Source organism: Cetorhinus maximus, chromosome 1 (assembly GCF_964194155.1).
Source record: "Cetorhinus maximus chromosome 1, sCetMax3.hap1.1, whole genome shotgun sequence".
NCBI classification, from domain to species: Eukaryota; Metazoa; Chordata; class Chondrichthyes; order Lamniformes; family Cetorhinidae; genus Cetorhinus; species Cetorhinus maximus.
In genome coordinates, this window is record NC_135879.1 from 234475339 (window position 1) to 234487689 (window position 12351).

At 45.1% G+C, this 12351-nt stretch overlaps 1 protein-coding gene across 2 annotated transcripts in view; it reads left to right on the plus strand.

Moving 5' to 3' along the window:
* The window catches only part of slc4a11 (solute carrier family 4 member 11), a 232749-nt gene that overhangs the window by 117073 nt on the left and 103325 nt on the right, over positions 1 to 12351 (plus strand). For both annotated transcript variants that reach the window (XM_078554605.1, XM_078554596.1), the window contains exons 5-6: positions 9341 to 9572; positions 11806 to 11887. In XM_078554605.1, coding sequence (XP_078410731.1) covers positions 9341 to 9572; positions 11806 to 11887 — 314 coding nt within the window. The remainder of the gene's footprint in view (positions 1 to 9340; positions 9573 to 11805; positions 11888 to 12351) is intronic.

The window sequence follows — 12351 nt, forward strand, 5'->3', positions numbered from 1 at the left end:
GGGTCAGTTGAATTATAATACCATGGAGCACCAAAGGAAGCCATTCAGTCCCTCATGCATGTGCTGGATCTTTTGAAAGCTCTATCTAGTTTGTCTAGCCACCTCCCACCAGGCAATTGGATTCACTCCATGTGATATCAAGAAATGGTTGAAGGCACTCGATACTGCAAGGGCTACAGGCCCTGGGAATATTCTGGCAATGGTACTGAAGCCTTGTGCTCCATAACTTGCTGCCAAGCTGTTTCAGTACATTTACAACACTGGCATCCACCACCAACAATGTGGAAAATTGCCCAGGTGTGTCTTGTCCATTTAGAGCAAATCTAACCAGGACAAATCCAAACCAGCCAATTACTGCTCCATCAGCTACTCTCGATCATCAGCACAATAATGGAAAGTGCTGTTGATACTATCAAGTGGCACTTACTCAGCGCCTGTGAGGTGATCACTGCTTAGTTTGGGTTCCGCCAGGGCCTTTGAGCTTCTGATCTCGTTACAGCCTTGGTTCAAACACAGATAAAAGAGCTGAACTTCTGAGGTGAGTGAGGGTGACGGCCCTTGACATCGAGGGTGACGGCCCTTGACATCGAGGGTGACGGCCCTTGACATCGAGGGTGACGGCCCTTGACATCGAGGGTGACGGCCCTTGACATCGAGGGTGACGGCCCTTGACATCGAGGGTGACGGCCCTTGACATCGAGGGTGACGGCCCTTGACATCGAGGGTGACGGCCCTTGACATCGAGGGTGACGGCCCTTGACATCGAGGGTGACGGCCCTTGACATCGAGGGTGACGGCCCTTGACATCGAGGGTGACGGCCCTTGACATCGAGGGTGACGGCCCTTGACATCGAGGGTGACGGCCCTTGACATCGAGGGTGACGGCCCTTGACATCGAGGGTGACGGCCCTTGACATCGAGGGTGACCGCCCTTGACATCGAGGGTGACCGCCCTTGACATCGAGGGTGACCGCCCTTGACATCGAGGGTGCATTTGACCGAGTGTGGTATCAAGAAGCCCTAGCAAAACTGGAGTCAATGGGAATCAGGGGGAACACTCTCCACTGGTAGGAGTCATATCTAGCACAAAGGAAGATGGTTGTGGTTGTTGGAGGTCAGTCATCTCAGTTCCAGGACATCACTGCAGGAGTTTCTCAGGGTAATGTCCTCAGCCCAACCATCTTTCGCTGTTTCATCAATAATCTTTCTTCCATCATAAGGTCGGAAGTGGGATGTTCGCTGACGATTGCTCGATGTTCGTCATTCACGAATCCTCAGATACTGAAGCAGTCCATGTTCAAATGCAGCAAGACCTGGACAATATCCAGGCTTGGGCTGACAAGTGGCAAGTAACATTCACGCCACACAAGTGCCAGGCAATGACCATCTCCAACTAGAGAGAATCTAAACATCGCCCCTTGAATTTCAATGGCATCACCATTGCTGAGTCTCCCACTATCAACATGCTGGGTGTTATAAAACTGTGGCTACAAGAGCAGGTCAGAGACTGGGAATTCTGCAGTGGGTAGCTCACCTCCTGATTTCTCCATCATTAAGGCACAAGTCAGGAGTCTGATGGAATACTCCCCACTTGCCTGGATGAGTGCAGCTTCAACAACACTCAAGGAGATCGACACCATCCATGATAAAGCAGCCCGCTTAATTGGCACCCCACACACCAGCTTCAAAATTCACTTCCGCCAGCACCTGTGCACAGTAGCAGCAGTGTGTGCCATCTACAAGATGCACTGCAGGAACTCACCAAGGCTCCTTCGACTGCACCTTCCAAACCCACATCCGCTACCTCCTAGAAGAACAAGGGCAGCAGATGCACAGGGACACCACCACCTGGGAGCTGCTCTCCAAGCCACACACCATCCTGACTTAGAAATATATCACCATTTCCTCACTGTCGTTGGGTCAAGATCCTGGAACTTCCTCCCCCAACAGCACTGTGGGTGCACCTACACCACATGGACCGCAACGGTTCAAGAAGGCGGCTCACCACCACCTTCTCAAGGGCAATCAGGAATGGACAATAAATGTTGGTCAAGCCAGCGATGCCCACATTCCATGAGTAGATATATTAAAAAAATTGAAAATGGCCGGCGGCCTGGGTTGGGGAGAAAGAAAATGCTTTTGGAAATTGGGGCAAGAGGTGAGGGGAGTCACTATTGGCACGTAGCTGCGATAGGGTGCAAGTGTCCCCAGAAGAGTTAAGGGAAATTCCTGCAATTTTTACTTTAACCTTCTGTGGTAGCAGGGGCAGAATGTTTGGTATAACTGCACCTTCAATGCTGAAATGATTTGGGGGCGTGAACAGCACCTTAAACTGCAGCTACCTCTCCTGGACCTGTACTGCCCTTTACTCAGTTCTGCTGAAGGGTCATGAAGACTCGAAACGTCAACTCTTTTCTTCTTCGCCGATACTGCCAGACCTGCTGAGTTTTTCCAGGTAATTCTGTTTTTGTTTTGGATTTCCAGCATCCGCAGTAGTTTTTTGTTTTTGTACTGAAAATGTGTCAGTTGTTGTTTCTAGAATTTTCCAGTTTAACAGGGATACAAATGTGGAGCTTTGGACTGACACTATGCTCTCTAGGGGGTTTGGGGGGGGGAAGAAAGCTAAGAAACTTGTGGCCGAATAACATTGGCACCCCAGTCTGTGGAATTTGCTGGGTTTTGTTATTATCACTTGCACTCCCACTATCGCTGTGGCAATTTTTGATCCGTTTTAAATCGGAATGGATGGGACACTAATACCGTGTGACCAACCAAAGCTCCCCCTCCACACCTATCCTGGAGGAGGTTGTAGATGCCATCAAGTGTTAAAGGATGGAGGTTCAGCACAATTTACCTGAGGAGTTGGGTGGGAGGGAGTGTTAGTCAATTAAGTGTTCCCATCACAAAATGAATGAGCAGGTAAGCTGTGTTGCCTACCTGGTGCCAAGGTTAAGGACAACTCTTCTGGTCTGGAGAGGAACTTGGAGTGGGAGGGGAAGGATACAGTTGCCGTGGTCCACGTAGGTAACCAACGACATGGGTAAGACTAGGAAAGAGGTTCTGTTGAGGGACTAAAGGTAATAATTTCCAGATTACTACCTGAGCCACATGCAAATTGGCGTAGGGTAAATAAGATTAGAGAGGTAAATGCGTGGTTCAAAGATTGGTGTGGGAGAAATGGGTTCTGATTCATGGGGTGGCAGCATCGGCGGAGAAGAGTACAGTTGTTGAAGGGTCATGAGGACTCGAAACGTCAACTGTACTCTTCTCCGCCGATGCTGCCAGACCTGCTGCGTTTTTCCAGGTTTTTTTTATTTTTTGTTTTGGATTTCCAGCATCCGCAGTTTTTTTGTTTTTATCTGATTCCTGGGGCACAGGCACCAGTACTGGTGAAGGAGAGCTGTTCTGTTGGGACCAGTGTCCTGGTGAACCGTATAACTTGGGTTGTAGATACGGCTTTAAGCTAATTAATTGGGGGGAGGGTTCAGTTAAAGGGATGTTAAAAAAATCAAAAAGAAATGAGAGCAGAGGTACAGCGTAGTGAAGAGGCAAACGATAAAATGTGACGGGAAGGGGAAGAAAATATAAGCAGAAGAGTGCAGCAGAAATTAGAACCAGAGTGAGTAATAACGGTAAAAATCCAAAGCTTAAGGCTTTTTATCTGAATGCATGCAGCATTTGTAACAAGGTAGATGAGTTGATGGCACAAATAGAAATAAATGAACATGATTTGATAGCTATTATAGAGATGTGGTTGCAGGGTGACCAAGACTGGGAACTCAATATTCAAGGGTATTCGATGTTCCGGAAAAATAGGCAAAAGGGAAAAGGAGGTGGGGTAGCTTTGTTAACAAAGCAAGGTATCAGTGCAGTGGTGAGTAGTGATATAGGTGGCATAGATTATGATGTGGAATCAGTTTGGGTGGAAATGAGGAATAACAAGGGGAAGAAGTCACAGGTGTCAGTCGTCTGTAGGGCCCCCAAAGAGTTGCCTCACTGTAGGACAAAGTATAAATTGGGAAATAATGGAGGCGTGTAAGAAGGGTGCTGCAATTGTCATGGGCGATTTTAATTTGCATATTTACTGGACAAATCAGGTTGGCAGGGGTAACGTGGAAGAGCGCATCAGGGATTGTTTCTTAAGGCAATACGTTGTAGAACCTACCCGGGAACAGACTATTTTAGATCTAGTAATGTGTAATGAGGTTAGATTAATAAGAGATCTCTTGGTTAAGGATCTTCCAGGGGGTAGCGATCACAACATGGTAGAATTTCAAATTCAGTTTGAGGGCGAGTAACATACCTCAACTTAAAAATGGGCAATTAGAGGTATGAAGAAAGAGTTGTCTAAAGCGGGCTGGGAAGATAGACTAAGGGGAAGGTCAGTGGATGAGCAGTGGCAGACATTTAAGCAGATATTTCATAACGCTCAGCAAAAATTTGTTCTTGTCAAAAAGGACGAACCATCCCGTGGTTAACAATGGTGGTCAAGGAGAGTATCCATTCATGAAAATAAGGCATACAAAGCAGCGAAAACTAGTGGTAGGCGAGAGGATTGGGAATTTTTTTAGAACCAGCGGCAGATGACTAAAAAACTGATGAGGGAGAAAATTGATTATGAAAGTAAATTGGCAAGAAATATAAAAACAAACAGCAAGAGCCTCTATGGGTATGTAAAAAGGAAAAGAGTGGCTAAAGTGAGCGTGGGACCCTTGGAGGATGTGACTGGAGAATTGACAATGGAGAACAGGGAAATAGCAGATAATTTAAACCAGTATGTTGCATTGGACTTCATGGTGGAGGATACTATAAACATCCTGAAGATACCAGATAAGCAAGGAGCTAATGAGAGGAAAGGTCTTGTAACAGTCTCTATCATAAGGGACAAAATATTTGACAAACTAATGGGACTAACGGCAGACAAGTTGCCAGGACCTGATGGCCTGTATCCAAGGGATAGTGGGGGCATTGGTCGAAATATTCCAGAACTCACTGGACTCCGGGATGGTCCCAGCGAATTGGAAAACTGCTAATGTGACTCCCATGTTCAAGAAGGGAGGGAGACAAAAATAGGAAACTATAGGCCAGTCAGCCTAACATCTGTCATTGGGAAAATGCTAGAGTCCATTATTAAGGAAGAAATAGGGCATTTAGAAAAGCTTAACGCAATCAAACAGAGTCAACATGGTTTTGTGAAAGGGAAATCATGTTTGACATAATTTGCTGGAGTTCTTTGAGGGTATAACAAACAGAGCTGATAAAGGGGAACCGGTAGATGTAGTGTACTTGGATTTCTAGAAGATATTTGATAAGATGCCACATAATATGTTATTGCACAAGATAGGAGCTCATGGTATTGGGGGTAATGGATTCGCATGGATTGTGGATTGGTTAACACACAGAAGACAGTTGGGATTAATGGGTCTTTTTCAGTTTGGAAAGAAGCAACTAGTGGAGTACCACAAGGAACTGTCCTAGGGCCTCAATTATTTACTATCTATATTAATGACTTGAAGGAGGGGGCAGAGTGTAATGTATCCAAATAGGTGGGAGGGCATGTTGTGATGAGGACATAAGGAATCTGCATGGGGGTATAGATAGGTTGAGTGAGTGGGCAAAAACTTGGCAGATGGAGTTTAATGTAGGAAAGTGTGAGGTCATGCACTTTGTTAGGAAGAATCAAAAGGCAGACTATTATTTAAATGGAGAGAGACTCCAAAAAAGTGCAGCACAGAGGGATCTGGGTGTTCTTGTGCATGAAACACAAAGTTAGCATGCAGGTGCAGCAAGTAATTAAGAAGGCAAATGGAATTTTGGCCTGTAATGCTAGGGGCTTAAGAGTTTAAAAATAGGGAAGTCTTGGCACAACTGTACAGGGTATTGGTGAGGCTGCACATGGAGTACTGTGTACAATTTTGGCCCCCATATTTATGAAAGTTTTGGAGTCAGTTCAAAAGAGATTACCTAGGCTGATTCCTGGGATGAAGGGGTTGACTTATTAAGAACGGCTAAACAGGTTAGGCCTTTGTTCATTGGCGTTTAGAAGACTGAGGGGTTATCTCATTGAAATGTACAGGATTCTGAGGGGGCTTGACAGGGTAGATGTTGAGAAGATGTTTCCACTAATGGGGGAATCTCGAACTAGGGGACACAGTTACAGCATAAGGAGACACTCATTTAAAACTGAGATACAAAAGAATTTCTTCTGAGGTTAGTGAAAGCCTGGAATTCTCTACCCCAGAGAGTTGTGGAGGCTAGATCACTGAAAGTATATAAAGAGGAGGTAGATAGATTTTTGAAATATCGGGGAGTTGAGGGTCATGAGGATCTGGCACAAAGAGGAGTTGAGGCCTGGGGCAGATCAGCCATGATCGTATTGAATGGTGGGGCAGGCTTGAGGGGCCAAATGGCCTACTCCTGCAGCTATTTCTTATGTTCTTATCTGTTTGGTCCCTGAACTCCACACAATCCTAGTAAACAACCTTCTCCAGGCTTTCGAACCAGCAGCCCTCCCATCCATAACATTCTTGTTTTCAAGAACCCCTCCCCTCACCATGGTCTTGTCTTCCTCCTCATCTTACTACTCTCAATAACACCAACAGCTCGATAATCGGCCAATTCTGGCCTCTTGTGCGTCCTCTTTTTTTTTTTGTTCCTGATTGCTCGGCCATTGACATGCCTTCAGCTGCCTGGGCCCGTAGATCTGCGATTTCTTCCCTCAACTTCACTGCCCCTCTCTCACTTTATAAAATCTGCTTCGAATCTACCTCTTTGACAAACTTTTGGGTCACCTGTCCTATTATGTAGCTCGGTGTCAAATACTGTTTTAAATTTCTCCTGTGGAAGCACTTTGGGATATTTGACTATGTTAAAGGTGCTGTATAAATGCAAGTGGTTCTTTTTGGTGGAGCATTCCCATTTTTCCCCAGCGCTGATGCTTTCTGTAACCTCCCAACATTGACCCACATACACCATGCTGCTATAGGGGAGGGGGGTTGGTGGAGAATTGCTGCTTTTCTCCTCTTACCTGTACCATTTGTTCCTTCAGTGGAAGTTCCGGGAAAGGGGGAAGACAGCAGATGGTGAAGGGTTTATAAATCGGGGCAAGGGATTAACCACTAACATAGAAGCAAAATACTGCAGATGTTGGAAATCTGGAACAAAAACAGGAAATGCTGGAAAAACTCAGGTCCGGCAGCATCTATGGAGAGAGAAAAACAGAGGGAAAACTTTTCCCGCCATTGGGGGGTAGGTGTGGGTGGGCGCGCCTCCGATCGGCACCCCCGTGCGCCGCCATTTTACGTGGGCGGGCCAATTAAGGCCTGCCCAGCGTGACGTCCGCCAGGAAGTGCTGTGCGGGCAGAGGGGGGATTCCCTCAGCCGGGAGTGCGCTGTACCGCGCATGCGCGTGAAAGAGCGCACTGATCTCCCTGAGGCTAAGTGCTGCCTCAGGGAGATAGGCTCCGAATTAAAAATTGTTATACAAACGATAGAAAAATTTCCCTGACATGTCGCAACTCATGTGACAGTGTCACATGAGGGGACATGTCCATAACTGTTATTGAAATCTTTATTAAAAATTTAAAAACCCTCATGAAACCTCATCCCGCCGGTGGATGAGGTTTCATGCTTTTTCTGAAGCCCGCCAGGGCTCCCGGCCTGCCCACCAACCCTAAGGTTGGACGGGCATGTCCGTTACTGATTTGAATTAGTTTCTCAATGGCCTCAATAGGCTGTTGACAGGTCGGCGGGCGCGTAGCTGACCTGGCTGTGCCGCCGCCGACCTGAAAATGGAAATGGTGTTGGGAGTTCCATCCTAGATTTTATACGTCAGTGAGTGGGCCCCACCCCCGCTCGCCGACCGGAAGATCCTGCCCAGAATTAACATTTTGGGCCCATATGAATCATCTTCAGAGCTAAAGTAGAAATGAGATGGATTTTATACTGTTTAAGGCTGGGTGGAGCAAGTGAAACAAAATGGAAGGTCACCGATAGGTGGGGGCTAAGGAGAGACTGACAAAGATGTCATGGACATAAGACAAAGGGAGTGTTAATGGTAATAGTGATAATTTAAGAAGATGCTGATAGTGGCGTAAAGGTAAGATAGCAGAACAAGAGTCAGCACTCTGAAAGAACAACATGGAAACAAGTGACAGATGGCCCTTTTGGGGGTGGGCTGGTGGGGGAGGTGGTTGGGGGGAAATGAATAAAAGTAAATAATAAATTTGACAAAGGATTTTCAAAGAATAAAAGGGATAAAGATAGAGGAGAGAGTCCATGGTCTGATCATGGCTGATCTGATTGTAACCTCAACTCCACATTCTAGCCTTTCACCCCCTTGCTTATCAAGAATCTATCTAGCTCTGCCTTAAAAATATTCCAGGGCTCTGCTTCCACCGCCTTTTGATGATGAGAGTTCCAAAGACTCACTACCCTCTGAGAGAAAAAATATCCCCTCATCTCTGTCTTAAATGGGCAACTCCTTATTTTTAAACTGTGACCCCTAGTTCTAGATTCTCCCTTTGCATATTTGCCCTGTCATGACGCCTCAGTATCTTGTATGCTTCAATCAAGTCACCTCTTACTCTTCTAACTTCAGTGGATACAAGCCTAGCCTGTCCAACCTTTCCCTATAAGACAACTCTCCTATTCCAGTAATTAATGTACTAAATCTTCTGAACTGCTTTCAACGTATTTATATCTTTCCTCAAAAATGAGACCAATACTGTACACAGTATTCCAGATGTGGTCTCACCAATGTCTTGTATAACTGAAGCATAACCTCTTTACTATTGTATTCGATTCCCCTTGCAATAAACACTTTCCTACATACTTACGAATTAGGAGCAGGAGTAGGCCACTCAGTCCCTTGAGTTCTGCTCCGCCATTCAATAAGGTCATGGCTGATCTGATTACTTCCTAATTACCTGCTGTACCTGCATACTAACTTTTTTCGATTGATACACTAGGACACCCAGATCCCTCTGCACCTCAGAGCTCTGCAATCTCTCGCCATACAGATAATATTCCTCTTTTTTTTCCTTCCTGCCAAAATGGACAATTCCATATTTTCCCACGTTGTTATCCATTTGTCAGATCTTTGTCCAGTCACTTAACCCACCTATACCCCTTTGTAGCCTCCTAATGTCCACTTTGCAACTTATTTTCCTGCCTATCTTTGTATCATCAGCAAATTTAGCAGCCATGCCTTCTGTTCACATATGTTTTTTTTCTTTTTGGTTTTGGAGGAAACAAAGCTTTCGAAACTCTAATCTCCTCATTTTGCCACCTTAAAAGAGAGAAGCCTGAGTGTGTGTCTCCTGTTTTGTTTTCCTTGCAGTACCTGAAGTTGAAGAACTTTGATGAAGAGGTGCGAGCCCACCGAGACTTGGACGGGTTTCTCGCGAAGGCCAAGATCCTGTTGGACGTGTCGGCCCTGTCGCTCGACGATGTTCTGCGAGAGATGCTCAAGCATGTCGTGGAGGAGTCGGAAAACGCAGAGCCCAATTGTGACTTTGACGAAGTCATGACCGGATTATTCACCGATTCAGGCACTTTGCAAGAAGGCAGCGGTAATTAATATGTTACCGCAATGGCCCATGAATTCGTTCTGAAGAAGAACTTTCTTGATTTGTTGGCATCACTAATATCTTGGCTGATTCTCTGCTTCTCTTCATTTGACTTTGATTTTTGTTCCCGGATCTACAGATTCCAACTGGACCTTTTTTGCTCTGCTGGGTGATGGTTGGTCAAAGGTTCCTGTTTCTTCCCTCCATATCTGCTTATCCTCCTCCTCCTCCTATTAATCCTGAGGGTGGCATTAAACTCTCACTTCAATCTCCTATAATTACCATTTCTTTGCATCTGTCCCTCCATGTGTCACAATTTCTCTGCTGCTGTCAACTTGCCATCTTATCTCTGCCCTTGACCCGTTTGGTCTGAGTCTTAAGCCTCTGTTGTTCCTCTGGTACAGCCTCCATTTTCTCTCCTTCAGATTAGAGGGTGCAGATTTGTATGCATCTTGTGCGCAATAATTTGCATTTATATAGTGCCTTTTGGTGGGAAAATGTCCCAACACGCTTTCCTCCAGCAATATCGCTCTCCCCTTCAAAATCCTGCTCCTCCATTTCAAAAAAAAATCCCTTGCTTTCCAATTGCTGCCCAACTCCAAACTCTTTCCTTTCTAAAATCTCTGTGTATGTCGCTACCTTAAACTCTTTTTTCAATTTCATGGGATGTGGGCATCGCTGGCAAAGACCATTTGTTGCCCATCTCTAGTTGCCCTTGAAATTAGTGACTTGCTGGGCCATTTCAGAGGACAGTTAAGAGTCAACCACACTGGCCTATATGTGACTCCAGATCCATAGCTGACTGGGTGAGGCAGGCAAATTTCCTTTCCTGAAGGACATTAGTGAGCCAGATGGGTTCTTATGACAATCAGTAGTTTCATGGCTGCCATTACTGAGGCTAGCTTTCAATTCCAGCATTATTAATTGAATTTAAATTCCCATCAGCTGCTGTGATAGGATTTGAACCCATAATTCCAGAGCATTAGCTGAGTCTCTGGATTACTAGTGAAGTGACATTACCACAAAACCACCATCTCCCTTTAATGTTGTATGGTAACACTCCTGGAGGTACCTTGAAGTGTTTTCCAATGCTAAAGGTGCTATATAAATGCAAGTTGTCATCAGTTAAAGCAAGAGAACCTTGCCTCCCCGTATAAAATTCTTGTAACATTGTAATTTTAAATATTTTGCTGCACTTTATGGGACCAGCCCCCGGCCGATAAACTGAGATTAAATTGATTTCTCACAAGATCATGACAGTCAGCTGTGGGGCTTTGGTGTGGAAATGGCAAGGGGGTTGTTATGTTGTTATATCCTATTGGCCTGATGGTGTTGGAATATGTGTCGCATACTCTATTCACTAATCATTCCCACCCAATAAATAATTAATAGAAAGATACTTAAGAGTGAAAAGTTTGCCTGATTAGAGCGTAGCGACAGACTAGTTGTAAGGACTTGGATTCTACACATGATGTTTGTCAGCTCTGTGTAAGGATAACTTGCATTGGCTTCTCAGCAGCCCAAATATAATCAAGCCGTTGAGTCAGAAAGTCGTAGGTTCAAGCCCCAACCCAGGGAGTTGAGCACATAATCGAGGCTGACACTCCCAAAGCAGTGGTGAGGGAGCGCTGCACTCTTTCAAAGGGAGATGTTAAACTGAAGCCCCTCTTCCATTTCAGGTGGACTTCAAAGATCCCCTGTCTGAAGAAGAAAGAAATGAAGACTTGCATTTCAATAGAACTTTTCACCACCTCGGGATGCCTCAAAACATCCAATGAAGTACTTTTGAAGTGTAGCTACTATTGTAATATGGGAGACGCGGCAGTCGATTTAGGGAGTTCTCCTTGGGTCTTGGGTAATATGAAAATTAAAAATTCGGATTATCTGCTCATTATCTTGTTGCTGGTTATGGGAGCTTGCTTGCTGGGCTGCAGCAGTTCCTACATTAAATCAGTACTTCAAAACTTCAATGGCTGTAAAGGGCTTTGGGACATCCTGAGGTTGTGAAAGGTGTTAATATGAATGCAAAACCTTTTTTTTTGATAAGATAGCCTATAGCTCAAGAGATTTGGTCCGAAGCGTTTTGATATTTTACAGCAGGTCACTATAGTAATGCTGAAACTGTAAACTGCCTCTGAGTTATCACACCTAGCATAGCTCAGACGCTCAAGTCTATGGGAGTAGCCTATATTGTGCTGTGAATTAGTTTAATCACAAGGTTGTATTTCTGTTCCAGTGCACCTCCTGTCAAACACAATTCAAGGGGTCTCTGCAACAGCGACTGGTGTTCAGTACCAACAGTCCTGGCTCTGTCTTATGTAAGTAGCTCTTAACTCTTTAGTAAAAGTTTCAACCAGATGCTCAACTTTATTACGAGTGGGGTGTTTAGTGAGAAGACACCAGTAACCATCGCTCTGGTTGGATTCTGATCCAGGACCAAAGGTCAGCATCTAATCCCATTGTGCCGCGAGAAACCTGGATTGGCACTTTTTCCAAGTGGGTCTGGAAGTGCGGCTGTAGCAGAATAGTGAAGTTTGACCTCCTCATCTGGAGCAAGTTAAGCAATCGTGTCGTGCTGATCTTTTTGAACCAGAACAAGATCCTTGACTGTAGCTTTTTGAAACAGTCCAGAATATTTAATTTATAATAAAGCTGCTCCCACTGAGGCTGTTTATGTTGACTCCTTAGGTCTCCTATAATGTTTTCACTTTATTTTTAATGGAATATTCCTGGGGATCTTCTGGCAGGATCTTCTGGCAGGATTCTTGTACACTTTTCAAAA